Here is a 22,581-nt window from a genome sequence, read left to right as displayed (position 1 = left end):
GGGAAGGGGCGGCGGGGGAAGGAGCGGCGGGGAGCGGCGCAGGCGGCAGCATGAGGAGGAGAGGCAGCCGGGGGGGCAGCATGCGGTCGGTGGTGGGGTTCCTGTCCCAGCGGGGCTTGGAGGGGGACCCCCTGCTCACCCACGACTTCCAGCGAAGACGCCTGCGGGGCTGCAGGAACCTCTACAAGAAGGACCTCCTGGGCCACTTCGGCTGTGTCAATGCCATTGAATTCTCCAACAATGGAGGCCAGTGGCTGGTCTCAGGTAAAGCGAACGCTCCCGTCCCTCGCCCCCTCCCGCCACCCCCTCCCCAGGAAGCATCTTCCTCCCCGGCCGCCTCCCCTGCGGCCCGGGGGAGGGAAGCCGCGGCAGCGCTGCTCAGAGCCGTTTGCCAAATCCACCGGTGCCCGGGAATGATGTTTTCTCAAATAGGGATCTAAAATGGTTGACAGGTTTTAAATTCTACTATTATCGGGGGGGGGAACCCTGGTCAAAGTTTTTACGAGAGTGTTTCCCGGGCGCTGGGGGTGGGAGCTAGGGGTGCCCTTTTATTTGATGGCTCGCATGTCTTTCCTCTTAAAAGAGGATTTTCTTATTTTGGGGTGATGACGACGGGGGAGAAGAAGCATCCCCGCGGTGCTCATTGTGGGTACAGAGTGACATTTGTCAGCGCCGTGCCCCGGGCCGGGGGTCAGCAATCGCTGCCGGGGGCGGGCGGCGGCCCCGAGTTTGGCCGGGGGGGCTGCAGTACCGCTCGGCATCGGGCGGGAACAGGATCGGTTTAATCGGAGGACTGGTCACTTTGGGGCCACCCCCACCCCATCTTCTTTTGGGGGAGGGGAGTCGGGTTTTGTTTTGTTCCTCCTCCCTCCCCTTGCAGGGCGCGTTTGTGAAAGAGGGGGATATATTTGTGGTGATGGTTTTTGGCTTAAGGTCCCCTCTGTAGCCTGCCCGGGGCTGAGGGAGCCATAGGGGTGGGGGATGCTGTCAGGTAGGAGGGAGGCGAGGGCTTGACATCAGCTGCGACACCGAGGACGGGGAAAAGCTCTGCACCCCCAGCCAGGGAGGGGCTGCAGGGCTCGGCGGCCGACTGACCGCCTCCCCCCACCCCAGCAGCGCTTGGTGCAGGTGCCTCTTCCTGCTTCCCCGCCTCCCGGCTCCGAGGGGCGGCAGGGGAAGGAGGCAACTTGAGGCCGGGGCCTGGCCGGGCGCTGCAGGCCGCGGTCTCCTCGGGCGGCTCTTAGCGACAGGCCGGGGAATCGCGGGCCGATCCCGCCCGCGGCGCCCCGGGGGCTCGGCCGCTCAGGGGTCGCGGCACTCTTCTCCCGCCAAGCCCTCGGACCCCGCGCTCCTCTGCGAGGGGACAGAGACCTTCGAGCGGCGGGGAGGGAGCTGCCGGCCCCGGAGGGACCGCTCGTATCGCGCCGCCCCGGGCAGGGCAGGGCCGCCGAGCGCGGTGTCCATTGCAGGCCGCGGTCGGGGGGCGTTGTGTCCCGGCCGCCCCTCGCCCCCGGGCACGGCGGGCTGCAGGGAGCCGCCCCCCCTGCCCTGCTCTCCCGCGGCCGGGGCTGCCCACAGGGGCCGGGCAGCAGCGGGAAAGCCCCGATCCCCGTCGAGTGGGGCAGCTGCCCTCGGGGGAATCGCAGAGGTCCTTGGCAGCTCTGTGCAGAGTGGTCTCGCTTGCCAGGGGGTTGCTGACCTGGTTATTAACCGAGGGCCTCGGTTTTGCCTGTCTACCTTGTGAGCAGCGACAGGGCTACTGAGGAATGTGATGAGGGCATGGCTGAGCAGTGTACTGCCTTGGCGTGGTCTCTGGGCAGAGGTGAAGTGTATCACACAATGGTATCAGTAATAACTTCAGAGAGCATTCAATAAAAAGTTTTTGTGACTGGTTACTTTTAAGCAAGGGCAGAATAGAAACTCTGTATAAACATGGAGTGGAAGCTGATACAGTGAAACCTTCCTAAATTTAACAAGTCAGTGTCCGTGAAGGATCTTAGTGTTACAGTTAGGGATTCTTTTATCTTTATGCACATGCTGCTTCTGAGATATGCATCCATTTAGCTTGTGAATATATGTGTGTATACATACATACATACACACATATATATGTATATAAACATGAATGTGTGTTGGAAAGGGAATGGTGATTCACTCATTCTGAAGTTCCCGATTGTCCCAGTTGTTATACTGGTTTGTACTGGTCCTTCTCCAATAGAAAGCAGAGTGATGCATTTTTACTTATTAAGTGCTACAGAGAACTCAAGTGTGTCTTCTTTTTTTTTTTCAAATTATTTTCCATAATAAGTGATGGAAACACCACTAGTATTTTCTGTTCTTCTTGCTCAAGAAGGCCTCAGGATATACTTTAGTTCTTGCCATATCATCAATGCACTTACCTGTATTGACATCCATTCTTTAGGCATAAGCATAAGCAGTCCAGGGCTGAAATGGACTTTTAAGAATTAATTTTGTTCAAACTGCCTGAATCAAGGTAGTTGCAGTGAAAGAATGAAGGCAGAGTTCACATCTAGTGGATATCTAAAAAGTATATGTAAAAGGAAGGCTTTCAAGCAATGTTCAGTTTTCTATTTCCTAGCTTTTCATAGAGCTTCAGAATGTTCAAAGAGGGTAAGGTTTTCCTCCATATGTAGTATTTACATGGTGCTGGAGTTCTACTCTCCTAAAAAAAAAAAATTACATGTGCTAGCAGTACACAACAAGAACAGATGACCTTAAGTCTGACCTTCTACTGATGCCCTGAGAAAATGAAGAGCTCTAATTACGCTAACTTTCTTTTTAAAAAGTTTCATGCTATCCATGATGACCATAATATCTAGAATGCTTTATGGGCCATAGCAAAAACATGCAGGTGCTTTGTGCTTCAGACAAAAACAAGAAATTAAAAGTCAAAATATTTCTGGATACGCTGTAAAATTGCACACCATTATAAGACTAAGCCTCATTAAAATTATACTCCAAGCACTCCTCTTAATAAAGGCCATACTTGATCCTGAAGCTCTGAGAAGTAGCAACAGCAGGAAGAAAAGCAATGAGGAAAGGAGGGATGTGAGCAGCCTTTACTCTGAAGTTTTGTAGAATACTTGCTTCTAAAGACTTCCAAATATAGGTAAAACCTTAGAATTGATGGCATGAGGGTCTCTCATCCCTCCAAATAGTCAGCATAGAGAAGTAAGGATGAGCTGTTGGATGCTTCTAACTGTGTGTATAACAGCTGAGAGATTCAACAGCTATGTTGGAGTGCATGAAAAGGGAGAGTGCAAGCAGTCTTTTCAGTTGTTCAGTCTTAAGTAATCTGTATATTCTTAACCTAGAGAGTCTCCTTTGGCTGATTGACTTGTTAACAACATAAACCTTGTTAGAGCTGTTTGAAGTACAGCTGGTACGGTGCATTCATAGTGGCTGTACAAATGCCATTGAAATACTAGCCTGCATCCAAGTTAGTGCTGTTCTCATCACTTGGCTGGAATACTTTCCTTGGGTACGTGTCCCACTTGTTTGGAGTGTTTTTGTTGTTTTTTTTCATGTGTCTCCCAGAAGCAAGTCTGTAATGCTAATGATTACTGTTTCAGTAAACAATTGAAACTGCTTAAACAAGGTTTGTTATTGCAGTGACAGATAATTTTCCTATTAGGATTTTTGAGAGAACTTTGGTGGGGACAAGCCTCAGCAGGCCCTCCAAAAGCATGTTTGAAACTTTTTAGTATCTTAACTTCTTGAATTGTATTGGAAAGTACATGTTTAATAGTATTTTTTTTTGTTCGTAACCATGTTTCAAAGTAAAAAAGTTGAGGTCCACAGATTGAATTGGAGGCCAGTCTAGAGGTTCTTTCTGTGCCTGTGTGACACCTCAACATTTTCACTTTATAGAGGGGAGGAAGGGCAGAGGTTAATGTTTTGAAACAGGGGTGCTAGAAGAAGGGACTGACATAAGGACAAGAATTTTGAAAAATTGAAATAATTGGAAAGAGAAGGTAGACACGCAGGAGAAGATGTAGTGTGACAAGCATAAAAAAACTACCTGTAGAATGACACAAGGGAAGAGGAAAGCTTAACATATAAAACATGTCAAAGTGGGTTGAAATTGGTTAAAACTTGCTTCTGGATGAAGTTGAATGATTCTATTGGGCAAAACGGGTCTTTGCAACACTTTACATACTAGATGGTGTTTTTAACAGTTTGAGAAACGTGTGACTGTCCATGCATGGAAATTAAAATTACTGTGTAGTGGTATGCAACCAACTGATTCCCTCACATTTGCCAAGCATCTCCTGCAATTTGACTTCTTAAAACTCAGCTTTACTTGGTCTGTGTAATAGTCTTCCATCCTTAGGTTTGGTGGATATGTTTTCCTGTTTGTTTATCTGACTGTCATTTTTCATGCCTGCTATCTTTAATAAACATGAGTATCTTTATCAGAGCCTCCCACTTTTTTTTTTTTTTTCATACTTTAAACTGCATGTTCAAGATAACTTCTGGGAAGTACTGTAATTTTCTCTTGGCTTTTTTTTTTTCCTCCTACCAGATAATGCAAAAGTAAATAGCTGCTCTAAGATCCTAAATTTCTGAGGGTGCTAGAAAGTATTGGAAATGCATCTGGCATTTAGTTTTTACATAAATCTGAAGGAACATGAGCCTAAAATGGGAATGAGGTGACTTTAGCAAAAGCTGTGGAGTTTTACTTCTGAATAAGGGGATTGTGTATCAAGTATGTTTTAAGGAGGAATGCTCTGATTTTTATTTGTTTGTATCAAACAGAATTCTGTGTGAGGAGGGATATTAGGTTCAGTTACTACATCATGTTTTAATTAAAGTCTGAGAAATTATAAAATTTCTCAGGAAAGATAGGATCAGGCAGCAATAATGTCAGGAGATAGGAGTTGAAATTCAAGTTAATTAAGATACATTACATGGGGAAAAAATGTCATGTGTTTTGAGAAGGACAAGTGCAACCCAAAGCATGTGAATAAAAATGGTTGACTCTACAAATACATCATGGAGACTAGCCCATAGTCATGTAAAATAGGATCCAGTGTATATATAAATGTATATTTATCACAACATAAGTATGATCAGACATGACAAAGTCTGAAGTGAACCTGCTTGGTGCTGTTGGGGCCTCAAATAGAGTGCTGTGCTCAGTTTTGGGCACTGTACTTTGAGAAAGATTTGCCCAAACTGAGAAAATTCAGAAGAGGGCATGAATAATGATCAGATGCCTAGAAAAATGAAATGGTGAAAGAAAGGGGTCCATTTAGTCTGCAGAAAGAACAGCTGAGTAGAAATGCAAGTCCTGAGCTGCATAAAGGTGGTTTTAATTATTATTATGTGAAGTTGTAAACTTTTTTTTTTTTTTGTCTAGTGGGAATAGGATGAAGAAATGGTCTCAAATTGTAGGAAGAAAGATTTTTAGGATGCTGTTTGATCTTGCACTTTCTCTTCATCCTGCAACTCATTCACTTATTTCTCCTCTTCATTGTTTGCACTGTGGCGCTTTCATAATTTAAAGCCTGAAACTGGTATGATGGAAGCATCTGATCAGGGGGACAGAATAGGTAGGGAAAGGTTGTTTGTCTGTCTGCTGCTTTTCTGTCAGGTCAGCTTCTTTAGTTTACCCTGTGCATGGATGGCCGCTGAATCTGATGGAGGGGAAAGTAGCAGGAGCAAATGGCAAGGGGAGTGCGATTATATGTAATGTCAAACTGCACCCTCAGGCTTGCTATTATAATAGGCTAATCTGCCTAACAGCAAGGGGAATGAAAAACTGAAATAGGCTGCCTGAGGAAGGTATGAAATCTACCTCAGCAGTGTTTTTCTAAGAGCAAACTAGAGACTTTTCTTCTGGGAATAATTCTGACAGAGCCTGGCCTTTTGCCTTTGGCCAAGGCCTACTAAGTGATCAGCTTCTTGAAATACCATTCAGTCCTGTTTTCTGTGATTCATGCAACTTCTGAAGTAGATACAAGCAATAAGACTAATCTTTTATGTTATGATTTAGAAGTATTGCCCACTTGCCATGAAGGTTCTTTTAGCAGGTGGACCTGGTATATAGGAGATAAAGGGGTGCTGTGGTATTGAGCTTTGTCCACGATCAGCAAGGTTAATGCACTTAAAAACTGCAGTTTTTCAATACTGACTGGTATGATTTTGAAATGCTTCTGTTAGCACACAGGAGCTCAAGTGTGTTTCATGAGCTGTGCAGATACTGTTTGGACTAGATTTACCTTTGGCAAGGGTATGCTCTGGCCCCCTTCAAACTATTCTAGGTCTAAAACGAGTAGATTTCTCTTACTGCGTCTCTGGTTTTGAAAGTTTCTACAGGTTTGACCCTGATCCTGTAATGAGCACTGAAGTACTTGACTAATTAAATACTTTTAAATGTGGTTTCTTTCTGTAAAATAACTGTAGAATGGCATTGTATAGTTCTTAGCTGGGTGACACAAACTTTTACTTTTCAAATTGTCAGTCATACACTCCTAAGACCATTGTCAGTCATACAGTCCCAAACAGAAGCTGCAAAATAAGGTGAAAGTGAAGCTATTTCCACATTAAAGATGTTGAACTTACTGTTTCTGGCACCATGGACTGAAAAATTACAAATTCTCTGTGGATCTTCAATTTCCAGAAAATCCACATGTGAAGCCTTGCTAAGGTATTTGAACATGAAGCCATATATCCGGATGTTCCAGATATGATCGTTGTCTATGCTCTATATTATTTTAAGAATGTGGCTCCCACTTCAGTTGTAGAGTTGATGAACATGCACAATAAATTCACCATAAATTGAGAGCACTTTAATTACCCTGCATTTGCCAATCTACTGCACAGAACAAATGCTACAGACCTGAAGTTTCCTATAATTCTCAGACTTGTAACTTATATTGCATAATATGTACGTAGTTTGTGTCTGATGAATCATAGTTTCTTTCTACAGAGCATAAAAACTATATATTCACCTTTTCTTTACTTTCTCCCTGTATACCTGCCCATACATGTGCACCTCCCTCCTTTCTTCCCTCTTATGGGAAGAGTCAGGTTTGGGTGATGGAGATTGCATTTGCTGGTTTCTGTCACTTGAGACTTGCCTTTTCTTAGGTATTATTTGTGTGTGTTTAACACAGATTGTTCTCTTGTGTGGAGATGTAGGGATTGCTGAAGTGTCTTGTTTGCCACAAATCCTCTGTGGCCCAACACATTGGGTAACTTTTTCTTTCTGGTGGAACTGGCCTTGAGTCAGAAGTATTTCTAGAAGAGCTAAATTGGGATAAGAACACACTTTCAACATAGTAATGTTATTATTTTGTTAAACTTTTATGTCTCAGTGGAATATGAGAGGAATAAAGCTGAGGAGTGAGCAGGTGTAGAAGTTCCCAAAGACAATGCATAGAGAGTATGTAGATGGAGGAGGGACAGCTCTGCATGAGTGTGGAGAGCATTTAAAAGCTCCTAAGATATGGAATGTGCCTCCACCAAAGTTTCATGGAAATCTAGCTGTCTGGTAGAGGGAGACATTTGCATTCAATAGGAAAAACAGTTTCCCAGGCAAACACGTACTAAGGAACTTATAAAATAGTAGGTAGTGGCAACTTTTCACACTATCAAACACTTTTCTGCACAGGTTGCAAATTATCCTACTCCTACCATGCTGTATGTGTGCTGGGAACCACAGTAGTGCTTGTTTTCTATAGATATCTTAATTATTTTATTTTTATCTGGACAGTGGTTGGTGGAAATGATTATGAGTTTACTGTTAAAGTGAGACACCAAGATGGCTATGCTGTTTGGTAGGAACATGTGTAGACTTTCTGCAGTGGTTTTGCAAATTAGTTTGCTATGGTAACAAATAACAACAATATGTTACTATGTTTTGCCCTGAAATGTCTTTTACAGAAGGCAATAAGTGAAGTCTGATAGAAGTAATGTTGGCATTCACCTGGGCTAAATGTTGCTTAAATATTTCTTCAGGGAGTGATAGCATTATGACGTGGTGGTGGGCAGCTTTGGGAAGTAGTTATGTTCAGTGTGACAGTTACTTCTTGATCTTAACTTGAATATTGTGGTCATATGTTTCAACACTCATGTATTTCTATGTCTCCTTGTTATAAGCTCATCTGTAATCACTAGAGTGCAAATACAACTTTCTCTCCTATTTCTAGACAGAAATGAATATAAGTTTCCAACAGTTCAGTTGACCATAAATTACTGTGAGATTTTTGGGTCCATCAGATTTGACTCATTCTTAGTAGCTATCAAATGCATCACAAATCTTTGTATCATGTACTCTCGTTTGATGTGTGAAGTACAAAATCAGGAGGAGGAATGCCCAATTTCATGGAGCATGGGTAATCATAACATGCTGCTGTACTGTCTATCAAAGTGTCATAAAATCTGTTAGGAGACTCAAAGGCTGAGAGACTGTTTACTTGTAGGATGTTTGACATAACTCAGTTCCACAGGAAAATTTCTTAATAGCAACATATGATGTGAAAATTCTGAGAAACCTGATTAACGGTAGTAATGAGATCTATTTATGCATTTACTTGTTTTGTAAGTAAACAGCACGCCAAGAAATTTTGGTTTGATTTTTTTTTTCTTTTTGATGCCTTTGTCCTCTGAATAGTAGCTCAAAAGACTCTGAGTTTAGGCTTTTGCTTGTGCAAAGAATAAGTAAAATGTTTTAACTGCAATCAGCATATTTCTGGTGTCACTTTTCAATTCTGATGCCATTCTCTTTCATTTGTTATAAAAGACAGATACAAAAAATATTTTGAGTCTGACTTGGAGAAACCTTTTTCAGATTTTGCAGGTATTTAAAATTGCTGCTGAGAATGCTGACCAGTACAAGAGTATCTTGATTTTTTTTTCTTTTACTAATAAATAATAACTTAATGCAGTTGAAACACATGCAGTCTAATATTTATTTTATATATAACTGTTTGCTATACAGAGAAGGAAGCACTTAGAGCTCTGAACTGAGAACTGCATGTAGGCAAACAATTAGGAGTACAGCAAGATGTAAAGCAAGAGATTTGAACTTCCTTTCCAGGTACTCTCTTTGTCAGGATTTCACCTCAGAAATATCTGTCTTAACCTTTACAGGTCAGAAAATTGGTGTAACTGTGTGTGCTGAAGACTTCTGAATGCTTCAGTAATTTTTTTTATCTTTATCAGTCCTGAGCCAACCTATGCCATGATGGGTTTGCAAAGACTGCTGGAGGATATATAGTTGTCGGTGAAAGGGGGAAAAAGTTTGTGTTTTATGAATAACACAAGCAATGCTGGCAACAAGGAGTTGGTGTAGAAGCATATGTGGATTTGGCATGTAATTCATCTACAGCTTGCCATGGAATTCTACACAGCAGTAAATTTCTGGGTTTCCAGGTTGCTATAGGTTGTCACTATGTGTTGGCAGAATGGCAACTGTTTAATTCAAACTTTTTCTGCTGATTGCTCTGTTGTCATTAATTTTAATTGAATACCTGACTGCATGACATCTTAATGTAAATGTGTGCCTATATATCCAAGAAGGCATACATTTTTTATGCTAATTAAGGTTTTAGCAAAGCTTTCTATGAATAGCTGCAGAGTTAAATAACTTGTCTATAATCAATTTACACATGGCTCAGGCAGTAATGTACATTTCCTTAATTTCTTCCAGGAGGGGATGACCGCCGAGTCTTACTTTGGCACATGGAAGAAGCCATCCACTCAAGAGTCAAACCAGTTCAGCTGAAAGGGGAGCATCACTCTAACATCTTCTGCCTAGCTTTTAACAGTGGCAATACAAAAGTGTTCTCTGGAGGTAAGGAAGGAAGAGCACCCTGATTTCACATGAATATGTATTGTGAATGCCTTGGAGTAGATGCCATGAGGGAATGAGTGAGATCTTGCCCCACATGAGATCTGGAAGGTGTTCTTAATCAGCAATTGTAAATTTTTTGGGAACAGGGAATCCTTTAGCTAGCAGAACATTTTCAATTTTGTCATGTGTTTTTTCAAACCCTGATGTAAGCTCATCCTGTCTCAAACCATCATCAGAATCCTGGGTCCAGTCTTCCTCTACTTGTGCTGAAGACTATGGAAAACATTGTCTTTGTTACTCCCTCTTAACTGTACTAAGAGCAGACCCTGCATTCTCTCTGGCACCCAAGCCTGATGCTTGAAAATCTTTTCTGCCACTGTCTGATTTCAATGCACCCTTAGATGGCTCATGAAGGACTATTGCCATCTATTGGTGGCTGATATTTTCTTAGACCCTGTTTCAGTTCTTACTGGTAAGCCTCTGCCTTTTAGAGCCATTGGCACATTGGGCTCTGATAACCTTTGATGCTCTCATTTCTTTTTAATATAAATCTACTTTTTAATATAAATCTACTTTTTAATAGAAAGTATAATTCGGTCTGAAAACTAAGGTAAGGGAAGTAAACATATACTTGTTCTGGGAAAATAGTTTCTCTAATTTAGGTCCATTTCACCACTTGATTTTTAAAGTGTTGTGATAGGCAGGAAAATTGAATTGTGAAGAAAAAGGCACAGAAGTGTCAATGCAGTCAAGTGCCATTTTCTGCTGTACTTCATTTCCATGATCTAACATGGTCACAGAATAGGTGACAATTTGTGTCTTTTGTCAGTATGTCCATTAACATACAGCTAGACTTACTTTGGGTACTATGAGACTCCTGGGTCAAAGCCCTTCATTACCTTTTTGGCTCAATATTTGTGAACTGTAAATCAGTGCTAGAGATTGATTCTGAGTGCATGTGAATGGTGGAAGCTTCTCATCATTCAGTGTTGTGTTAAAATTATAATATCCCTTAGAAAAAGACATGACAAAGCTTAAGCTGGTGTCAAATTTCAGGGATGAAATTATTCAGTTATACTTCTCAGGTGGAATAAACCCCTAGACTGTCAAATAGCAATGCCTATCTTCTTATTCTGGGGTCTGCTGTTTGTTTTATGAGAAAAATAGCAGTACATGCTGTCTTCAAATGAATATATCTGCACAAGTGATTCCAGGGAATTCTGGGCCAGAGTCTCTTACTTTAGTTTGAATTCAGACAAATGGAACCTTACATGAATATTCAAGGAATGAAGAGTGCCAAATCTTGCTTGACCAGCTGGAGTGGTATTTTTTCATGTCCAACTCAGCCCTCTGTCCATTGGGCTTTGCTGTCAGAGGCTGCTGTTTTCACAGGAAAGGCAGAAGAGTGTTGTGATTGTACCTTGTTACTGAAGTTAACACCTGCAGTTAAAGATTTAAATAATTGGTTATGGTGGATTTTTGCTAAGATGCCAGGTTAGATGAGCTGTGACAGCTGATGCACAGAGAAACTGGCCGTTCTCATATCTTTTTCCTCCTCCAGTTTGCATAAAAACACTGTGCCTCTGCCAGAAATTATTTCCATTGGAGGAGTCAGGAACTCTTTCATTTCCTCCATCAAGATTCAGTGAGCTCATCTGCAAGGGCTAAGAGTCTGACTCTTGGATCCCTTGTAAAGAGTCATTTTGCTGCATGGCTTAGATGTACCATCTGTTTTATCTCTGGTGGTAAAATGGGGCTAGCTATATTTATTCTCTCAATGGTGTTCTGGGAGATTCTTAAAAAGTCTAAAATTGTGGGTTCTAAGATCTCCTGATTGTCACACAGTCACCCACACCTGAGTTTGGAGTTGTATTTAAATCATAGAAGTTGGAATACTTAAAAAACAATACTTAAAACCCCCCAAAACTAAAAATTGGCATATGTAAACTAGCACAAATCACATGGAACTCAATTTTTTCTGTAAATAAATGACTGCCAATGATTAATGACTGAGGATCTGATGACCTTTCTCTAAAGCAAGTCTTGATAATAAAGGAGAAGGGATTTTCCACTTCAGTACAAATTGGATTGTATCCAAGGAATTTCAGAGCTCTTTGCTTTGAAGCAGCAAGCACCCCATGTAGCTATTACAAAAATGGAAGGCAGGAACTGAATGGACAATGTTTTGCATGTAATTTCTGGAGGAAAAAACTGTCCCAAAAAAGTTCTCATCTCTGGAGGATTTTTTTGCCCTTCTCTGTCCACACACACTGAGAGTACAGCAACATTTGAAATGCAAGATCCCTTCCTAGTAAACTACATGGACTTTTTTTTTTTTAAATTTGCACTTAATGTTAGGTATATGAAAAGCTGAAATTGACCTACAGGAAATTGAATTTGTTTTTTTTAGTGCTTATATGATAGATATGGGGTTTAGGCCACCTTAACTGTGCTCCTCTGTATGTGCTCTGTGGTATTTCGCTCTTATAAGTTTAACTGAAGGGAATGGCAGATTCTTCCTGTCTTTCTGATTGTTATAACTGCAGTTATCAAAACAAGAGAGATTATAAATGACACAGTTGTACACAACTATGACCCAGTTAGTCTCAATGAAGAATGAATTCTTCAGTGTTAAAATAAAAACAGTGTAAGTGGGAATCCCCCTCTGGGTTGAGTAGCAGTGGTGTTTTCTGCAGGGATGAATCCTTACCAGAAGCATCCAGTTTGTTGTTAGATTTTTGTCACCACTTTCTCCTCCCACACACAGAACAGAGGAAAACAGTGGTTATTCCACTCTCATTCTTTCTTTCCCATTTTGGAGCTTGTGATGGAAGGGAATTTGATCCCATGATGACTGGATGCCTGAAACCAAACAACTGGAATGATTCTTTTGTTCCTACTGGATGGAGACTGAAGAGTGTCTGCTGGAGGAAGTTTTGTCATTGGAGAAACTGAGCTGTGTTTTGCTGGTGAAATATGTAGGCACTAGAGTAGTTTTACTAGGGATAAACAGTGTGTAATAATATATAATGGGCAGTTCTAAATACAATTAATAACCAAAGGACACTTGCACTTAAGTGCCTTGTTTATTGTACCATGGAAAAGATGAGTTACTACAGTAATCTAAGACTGGCACAATTTTACTAGGAGCCTGGGCAAAGAGGAAATGGTTGTAGAAAATCTCATACCTCACTTGTCAAAGAGAAACTTTCTCATGTTTCTCTGTTGAGGCAGAATACAACGGAAATATGTATGGGACAAATGAAAATTGAGTCAATTGAACATTTAAGAATGTTCATAACATGAAATCTTGCTCCTTTTGAACCTCTGTCTTTAGTGTGCATTAGGAAAGTTTCACAACTACAAAGATATACAGAGCATAAAAATATGATTTTGCTTTCTGGTTATGGGGGGTTTTTTTCTGAATTAAATATAAAAGTGTGTGTGTGTCCTTAAATATTTAAAAGAGGAGGTGCCAAATTTAGGTAATGAAATATTCAGCACATAGACTAAAAAAAAGAATCTGTTGTTATAGCTTGAAAAACTCTGCATGAGCTATTGGAATTACCTGGTGGCTGTGACCCTCTTAGCCCCTGTACATGTGGTTAGCTTCCATTGTATTCAATTGGTGTGATCAAAGTGACAAGATTGTCTGGTTACTTGGTTTTGGTTTTTTGTTTTGTTACAGAAAAAATTACATTGCCTGCCACATTCACGCCTTCTCAATGGTTGCAAAACCCTGAGTGCTGGCAGTGTTATCTGGCAATATTTGATCGGGGAGCCATATGCATGTCATTTATGGCATCCCTTTTCACTTTTCACACTCTTTTTATGGAGCATCCTTTGAGCAGGAAGAAAGATGTGTTTTCATCAGAGTTTAAAGTTTTCTGTTGCTTTATGTAATGGTCTTTATTGCAAATCTCAAAACTTAAGCTCAAACTGGACAAAGAATGATAAGTAACATATTGAAATAGAATTATTTGCTGAGCAGTAGCAGATGAAACAGGTTGGTGCATTTGGTCATGACTGGCGATATCACGGGGAACCTTTCATATAACTGAGCAGGGGTTAACCACGTAGCCACTGAGCTGGTCTTCTCTGTTTCAATATTGGTTTTGAAATTGTAAATTTTTTTTAAAAAGTGGTTCGGGGTTTTTTCACAATAATGCTTTTTAATCACTAGAACATGGTGTTAATTGCTTATATTTCTCTTTTCAGGCAATGATGAACAAGTTATACTCCATGATGTTGAAAGGTAAATACACTGTGTTTCCACTGCTTCAAGAACTCCTTTAATGTCAACTCACTGGAGGCATTTTCTGTTTTAAATTAATGGTTTAGGAGAACCGTGTTTTAATACTGAAATTTGTTTTTTATTTATCTAAATTCATAACTGGAATGAAGTATTTCCTATCACCCCGTTTTCTTTTTCAGCACCTGGGTTCTGTATTATTTTGACCTCAGGAAAGAGAATGATTATTAACTATATATGCTCTCCTGCAGACAGCACAGTAGGTTCTGAGTAGATTATTCTGGCACATAAACAACTGTTGCCACATACAGACTTCTTGTTTCTCAACAGACTCACCTGACCTGTGTTTAAGATGGCTAGTGCTTGGCCTATCTAACTTCCTTTTTAAACTTTGGATGCAGCTGCCTGATTCCCCACACTGACATGCAGAATATTGCTTTTGGCACTTACTTTCTGCCAAAACTGTAAAACAGTTGGGAATTGGGCTTTGTTGTGCTACATCGAGATTAGGTGGTATTCAAAGTATAATTAATACAGTAGTGGTAATATATTGAATTGGACTTCTCTAGACATCGTGTAGAGCTTACTGCTTTTGAAGTAAAAAAACTTTAGAATTTTGGTCTGTGCTAATAACTTCCCAGATTTAAGTGTTCACCATTGATTTAACATGAACTCAACAAAATAAAGAAAAAGCAGGAAGAGATATATGTAAGAATGGAGGTATAAAACCTTACATTTCTTTGAGTTTCCTGAGTAACATAATATGGACTCAGTTCTTGATGTGTTTTTCCAAAGCCCTTTGCATTGAATTGTTCAGTGTATATCTACCTTCAGTCCATCATGCCATATGTCTGCATCTTGTATAAGTCTTACATACAAGCTGGGCAAAAGTAACTTTGTCTTCTGTTCTGATGGTTTCTCAGGAATATCGTTGTTTTTGGGTTTGTTGGGTTTTTTTTGTTTGGTTGGTTTTTTTTTTTTATTGTTGTTGTTTTTAACTTCTTAGGCCTTTTGGAAGGGATGTTTTGTTTGGTTTTTTTGGGGGGGTGTGTATTTGGTTTTAGGAGAGTTTTTTTGTTTGGTGTTCTGTTTTTCTTGTTTTACTTAAGTGTAGAAATGTCAGTTTTAGAAGCTGGTGTTTATTGTGTTCTGACTTTTTAAGATTGTACAAGATCTTTGTAATTTTTGCTTTTCTGTATAACACATTTTTTCCTGCTGTGTCTTGTTTAGATATTTTGACAAGTCTTTTTGATATGTGCATATTTTTAATGTGCTTTTGTTATCAGTTTGTTTTTTTTTTTTTAAATATGCAAAGTCCAGTTGTAATCCATACAGAATTCCTTCCTCTAAGGCTATTTTGTATGATCTTTTAAAAGAAACCTTAGTAGACCAAATTCTGATTGATTTCTATGGAAAGTTAATCTCTTTCTCATGATAACACTTGATCTGTCAACTGCTTTTTTGTAACTTTAAATGGCTTTTTCTGTTACTGCTTTCTTCCCCTTTTTTATTAATGATCCCTGAGATAGAGTTAGTAGATCTGCTACTAGAAATATCATTTGCCATGTGAGCAAAATGTTGATTTTATGTAGGATCTCTTTGGTGCTGTTTCCATGACATATGGGGATAGTATATATAGTTTTTTCCCTAAAGAAACAAAGGAGCTTTTTAAAGGAAATGAAGTCCCAGAATCTTCTGATTTAGTATTTCAGTTTTTGACCTCTCCATACCACTATTCCAGCTTTTTAGATGATCTGAAACATTGGGAAAAGACTGGAGAATGTGCTTTTCCTTTTTTAATAGCTGTGAAACAGCTGAAATCTAGATATACTTTTGGGGGAATTATTTTTATTTTGTTGTTTTTTGCTGTTCTTTCTACATGGAAAAATATAGGTCTGGTCTATCCTGAAAAACTAAGAAAACTTACTGAAAAAGCCATCTGGAAAGTTGCTCTTTTGGACAAAACGAACTTTTGGACAGAACAAAAAACTGTATTAAAGAATGAACTTCTGTCTTTTCCTTTTTACATTAAGTTGTAAAAATTTACTCCAGAGGTCCCAAGGCTTCTTTCCCTTTCCTATTACATCCTCCCAAACTTAAATCTAATGCATCATGTGTTCCGTAGCCTCTTGCAGTATAGGAAGTTTTTAATGCTTGAGTTTTATTTTGAGATTTTTTTTCTCCTCATAGCAAGAAGTCACTATACATGGGTATTTTGTTTGGTTTTTACTCTAATTAAACACAAGGGTCTTTTTATGAAATGACAGAAACTTTGTCACAAAGTATTACTAGGTAGGTAAAGCAGTAAATGCTTTGCTTTCTAAAACAATAGCAAAAGAAGGAAGAATGAGGATGTAGTGTCTCTCTTCCAGCACGGAGACCTTGGATGTGTTTGCCCATGAGGATGCAGTGTACGGCCTTTCAGTGAGCCCAGTCAATGACAACATCTTTGCCAGCTCATCAGATGATGGCCGGGTCCTGATCTGGGACATCCGAGAGTCTTCCCATGGAGGTGAGATCTCTAGAGGGAAAATAGAATTGATTTAGGAAGAATTCAGGTAAGGCAAGGAAGAGAAAAGCTATGTTTATCTGGGGTGAAAGTGAGACATAATTCTTTTGGCCAGTGACTGTCAAGCCCTAGTCCTTACAGTTCTGTTACTGTCTTAAATGAGTACTTATAATTTTTATTAAGAAGTGTTGAGCTGCTCCCTTCAGAAACATGTTCGTACTTCAGTGTATAAGAGCTACAATAGTGAATGAGCATAAGGAACAATAGAAAAGCAATCCCCCCACTTTTCATTAAAATGACTTAGTGCCTCATTAGTTTAGCTCCTGTAATTTCTATTTGACAGGCTGAAAGGCAACTTTTGATATCTTAGAAGAAAACCGTGGTGCCAATCTATTTATAATAAAGGTAGGAAGAAAAGCACCATTAATTAGTGACTGATTAGTGAGTGATTTGACTAAGGAAATATACACAAATTTAAAGTTTATTTTAAAACCCAGCCTTTTTGGCAATCTGATGTTTGTCTCTCCACTCAGCTGATGTAGGTCTTTGCTTCTCAGTGGGGGCTACCATTTTAATAACACAGCCTTTTATGTCCCAGCAGGATTCTGATTTGATGATGCAAACATAGAAGGTCAGTTTTGGTGTTAAACCTTATTTGGAGCTGCTGGCAGACCAGCAGCAATTTCTAAAGCCTTTGGGCAGACTGGCATGACAAAAGTTGGCTTCTTTTCTTGTTTTTACTTTTGACTTATGTCTATGAATAACACCATGAAGCTTAATCTGTGGTCAGAGACCTTTGTTTTCATCATTGCTAAAAAAACACTAAGAAGGAAAATGCCTGATGAAAAAACTTGTAATAGAGCATGGAAGGAGCGTACAGACAAGACAAGTAAATGTTAATTCTGTCTCGTTTGCTTGATAGGCAGTGGTTTCTTTCAGAAGGTATTGGGAATTTGAGAGGGTTGCCTGTTTAACCATGTTCATATGTGGTAATGAGGGAAATGAGGAAGAAAATCACATAGCTCTGGAGGTGCTTGTGGGGCTAAGGGTGCTGCACTGGTGAGTCAGACAGGGACAAGAACTGTCTCCCTAGCACGTGAGTGACACAGGAATTGCACCAAAGCAAACAGTGAATGGGAAAGTCTGGCCAAATCCCTGGCTCAAAATAGAGATTGATTCTGGTTTCTTAGTTGATTTAAAGAGTGGCAGCATGCCACAGAAGATACAAACAAGGAAGAGAATTAGACTGTGCTTAAAGCTGTAAAGCACACAGAAGCAGAGAGAAGGTAACAGAGTCAAGGCTTTTCCCCACTCTTCATGGAGACAGTATTTTGATGGAATAAATAAGGCAGAATAGCAGCCCAAACACAGTCTTATGAGAGGGAGAGTCTGAGTGAGCATGTTTTCTACTCTGTGTGTGAACAGCAAGAGCTAACTGTTAACGTTTTTTTTATGCAAAAGGAGCACCTTTCTTGTCTGCTAGTACAGCACTTAAGAGGTGGTAGGCTTCTTTTCCCCAGGGTTAGCAGCTTGCTTTAAGCTGAGTTTCACACAAATTTATTTCACTTCTTGTAATATTATTTTCCCTTAGAAACAATTTCTGCTACATTTATGGTTTGGGAAAATCAGCAGGGGCTGTGGAAACTCTCAGGCATATAGTACTAGGAAGCTTTCAGAAGCTCCTCCATGTATAGTCTTTATCAGATGAGCATTTGGTAATGAACCTTAAAAAGATTCAAATATTTGATCTTTAAATAGCTAGTTTTAAACTCTGATAACCTTCAATAAAGAAAATGGTGTCTTGTAATTCAGTGTGTGTCCTTTTCCATATTTAGACAGAATTAATGTACACGTGGGTGGATTTTAAAACTTCAGGTTTTATATTGCTTTGGATGTGTCAGCTTGAGAAGTGGTTTGAACATGTCTCCATATCTTCAGATCTTGTTATGCTGTTTCCATATTCAGCTGCCAAACTCCTTGCATTGAACAGTTGAATGCATTGTTTGTTCTTATCTGAAATTTCAACTTTTTCAACAGAGCCCTTCTGCTTGGCACACTACCCATCAGCCTTTCACAGTGTGATGTTTAATCCAGTAGAACCCAGATTACTGGCTACTGCCAACTCTAAGGAAGGTGTGGGACTCTGGGATATCCGTAAACCTCAGAGGTATGATCTGGCTGACCTTGTTTTATGCTGTGTTATTTCTTTCCCTTGGGAGGTGATGGCATGCTGCTTTTTTTTTAAATTTAAGTCAGTATATGTGTTAGTAAGAGAAGATGCACAACAAAGTTAATAGCAGTGTTGTTCATCAATTATTTTGCATAATTAATATTCTTCCTCATACTTTTGATCTAATTTGATTTAAAACTGGGCTAGATTTTCAGTGTTAAGGTAAGTGATTTTTAAGGTAAGTCAAGGCCCCAAAGCCTGCTTGGCTCCACCACTGCAGATTAGCTTGGATTGCTGTGTCAAGTTCTCATCATTGTATTTAGCACTGTCTTGGTACTACTGGAAGAAGCTGTGGTGCCACTGCCTGGTTTACAGTTTGTTTTTCATGCCCAGCTCAGTTTTTATTGGCTGACTAGAAAGTGTGGTCAAGGCAGCTTTTTACTCGGTGCTTATGAGTTTAACATGGCTTCCTGAGAGATACAGACATCTGTATAATCATTTGGCTGTCTAATGTGCTTCCAGATATTCATAGAGTTAAAAATAAGTTAAGAGAATTAGGTTACAGTTGGAAATATGGTTAGACTGGGTTCTAAAGTGGATGTATACAATGTCTGGTACCAGACTTTGGCATGCATGAGAGATTAAGCTTTTTCAGTCTTTCAGATTGTGAGTGTTCATTTTTCCATCATAAAAATCTGTGGTGGGTTAAGTCTGGCTGCATGCCAGCTGTAACATAAATGAATGCAGGTGTTAAGTCTGCTTTCAGCTACCATTTTCTGGGACAGCCATTAGCTCTCCTCCTTTGCTTGATCAGAGATGTGTCCAAAACACAGTGAGAAGGGTGTATGCTTGGCTTGGGAAAAGAAAATGGCTCTAAATCACTCTGCTGCCGCTGCAGATTTTTTCCCCATGAAACTCTCAGGAAAGAGGACTCTTCAGAATTATATGTGTCCTGCTAGTGGGCTGCCAAAGTCAGGGTCTCTCATATTTAAATAAATTATACTGAATTTTTAGTCTATTTAAAGTAACAGAGCATTTGACAAAACTTGTCTCTGTAGATCTAATTTGCTAATCTAGAAAGCTGGAATTTGTTTTTTAATGTATTTGTGGCCAATTCACTTTGTCATATGAGGAAAAAGAAATTAATTTTAGAACAGTAAAGATACAATCCTCATTCTGGTGAGGAAGTGGAAGCCAGAATTTACACATCTATCTGTGTATTTCAGTTTGTTACATACTTTTCTGGAGAAAATACACTTAATTATCAGGGGGTAAAACTAGTTCTTGCTAAAGATAAAGTAATCCACATAATGCTGTAAGTACTTGTGATAGACTGCATAAAACTGAAGTTGGTATGTGAGGAAGTTTGTGAATATTTTCCATATTTGTATTAATAATAAAGGATGCTGTAGTTGCAGGTAGGATCTGCCAAAACCACTTTGATTGGTGAGTTTTACAGGAAGAAAGGGTTAAAGAGCCCTGAAATTCTCCATAATCTAGGCATAAACAGGAAACTGCCTTTGTAAGCATGCCACTAGCACAGCAAAGGAAGGCTACTGCATCAGATGCTTTCCTCACTGTCAAAAAGGTCTGCTAATGGTAAAAGTTCTTGCTTCCCTACATGTTTGTAGCTCTCTTTTATATTGTCTTTGGTATCCAAGAGATTGTATTTCTTCCTGAAGTGTAGGAAGGATGAAGGAATAGAAGTTTTTGAGGGACATGATTTGAGGGACAAGTATTTATTTGATTGTTGAATCTTTGCTGGGATTGTTGAATAGCATAATGTATAAATCACTGAAGGGGGATAGGATATAGGAAGGTGAAGGTAGTGTAGAAAGTAATCTTACCCCCTAAAGAGTTGCAGCTGGGTTAATTATTAAAGATTAGGAGTAGGCCTGACTTTAACTGGCCACAGCTGTAGCCAATCAGAAGAGTGTTATAAAAGAGTGGATTGGTTGAGGGGGAACTGGAGTCAGTTGGCTACTGTGAGAAGAGTCAGTGCTTAGAGGAGCTGCCTATGAGAAACATCAAGGAGGTATGGAACTCTTGTACTAAGGAGACAACAATATGAAACCTTTGCAATATAATGACAGCAAATAACAACAATAAAAAATTGCTAGGTCTGTCTGTTTCTTCCCTAGTCTTTTTTATCTGCAGTGCTGCATATGATTTTCACCTGTGAGGGATTTTATGCCTTAAGCCATCAAGGGAAATTCTTCCAGACCTTCGGTATTGATGTAGTCCATCATAACACTGAGGCCACTGTGGAAGATTTTCACTCCTATCATTCCACCCGTGGTGCCAATAGAAAGTACCAGATCATTTCAACTTTGCCTGCTTTGTCACATTCTGTGGTAGTGCAGTTTTGATTAGAGGTTGAATGAGTACAAAGAAGGGGAAGAAGTTTAGATACTTTTAAGTGTTTACTGTGGGTTGCCAAAATTTTAACTCCCAGTGGGCTAGGCTGGACCACAGCGCTCTACCAATATGGGACATGGGAAATGGTTACATGTAGTTAATAACTTGCTGCTGGTATAAAACTTTCTGTAAAACTCATGGTCCCAACTACTGTCTGTTCTCAGATGGAGGCAGAGTTAGGTAATGCAGGCACTACTTTTTGCTTCATAACTGGAGGCTGCTCTGGGGAATTTTGCTGCTGCTTGTCTGCAAAATGCAGCAAGTGAGAAGCTTGGAATTCCAAAGACTAGCTGTTTGTGGCCAGTAGCAGTACAGTAGTTAGCAATACCTTCACATTGTAGTTAGCAATATTTTCACACAATACACATTACAGCCAACAGCACTGTGTGTGTAGAGGCTTTTTACAGAGATAGGTGAGGTTTGCTAAAATGCACAGGAATTGGGGGGCCTTTAATCATTTGAAGGGGATCAGGCTTGATGTTGAATATCTGATTTTAATCAGCAAAGACTTCTCAGAGTCTAGTTTTTCTTTGATGCTTTTCAGCTTGATAATGGACTATCAGAAAAGGAGAGATTTGCTATTAACTTCTAAACTTGTGCATCAGTCACTGGAATATAGCTAATTGTGTAGTTTTAGGCTAATAGCTCTACATTTTCAAAACATTGAATAGAGCAGTCATGTCCTTGTAGGTTAGAGAATTCAGATATAGATTCCATTGCTTGACAGGAACAAATGAGCTGTATTTACTTATTTATCCAGAAAATCTGAGGATTTTTACATGGCTCATCTCCAATTGAGTTATGGGAGAATTTGTCTCAGATTGCTGTTGTATGCCTCCAGCCAGGAAAATCGGTTTTGTCCACTTCTTTAGGCACCATTAAACACCCCTAAAAATTTAAAATTGAATACTTTTAGGGCTAGGAAAGAAGTCCTGATTTTGAGTAGATTTTATTAATGTGCCGTGGAATTGGTTAACTGTCTAATAGGAAGCTGGGAGTGCTTTATGCTTGGCTGCCACAGTGAAGGAGGTGATTGAAAAGCCAGCATTTCTTGGCATGCATGGAGAAATTTAGAGACAGTTGCACAGTCTGAATTGTGGAAAGTTTAGCTCACTTCAAATAATCATAATTTGATTAGTCTTGCTGACTGAGTCAGGATACAGAGGCGGATTCATTTTGCGTTTTCCCAAAGTTCATTCACAGCTTGATATCTCTGCTGTCTCAGATTTAGTGCAGCAATTGAGATTCTCTCCTCCTATCCCAGTATACTAATAAGATCTGGATGTGGTGGATTGGCTCCTCAGAAATAGCTATATGAAGTGCTATAAATGCAGAACTAATATAATTCTACAATTATAAGCTGACTAGGGAGTCTGGAAATCTTATTTTTCTATTTTTAGAGTGTGTAA

At 39.9% G+C, this 22,581-nt stretch overlaps 1 protein-coding gene across 3 annotated transcripts in view; it reads left to right on the top strand.

Moving 5' to 3' along the window:
- Nucleotides 1-22,581, top strand: part of DCAF5 (DDB1 and CUL4 associated factor 5) — a 68,698-nt gene continuing 46,117 nt past the window's right edge. The window contains exons 1-5 of one of the 3 annotated variants that reach the window (XM_005479929.2): nt 1-264; nt 9,680-9,823; nt 14,042-14,078; nt 16,448-16,587; nt 18,622-18,751. In XM_005479929.2, coding sequence (XP_005479986.1) covers nt 51-264; nt 9,680-9,823; nt 14,042-14,078; nt 16,448-16,587; nt 18,622-18,751 — 665 coding nt within the window. In that variant the 5' untranslated portion in view covers nt 1-50. Of the gene's footprint in view, nt 265-315; nt 453-9,679; nt 9,824-14,041; nt 14,079-16,447; nt 16,588-18,621; nt 18,752-22,581 lie in introns of those variants that run through there. The other 2 variants (XM_026793504.2, XM_074542854.1) reach the window with 2 other exon arrangements.

The sequence above is a fragment of the Zonotrichia albicollis genome, chromosome 6 (assembly GCF_047830755.1).
Source record: "Zonotrichia albicollis isolate bZonAlb1 chromosome 6, bZonAlb1.hap1, whole genome shotgun sequence".
In the NCBI taxonomy this organism is placed as follows: domain Eukaryota; kingdom Metazoa; phylum Chordata; class Aves; order Passeriformes; family Passerellidae; genus Zonotrichia; species Zonotrichia albicollis.
Note: the sequence above shows the minus strand (reverse complement) of the source record. Positions and strands in the feature narration are given on the sequence as shown.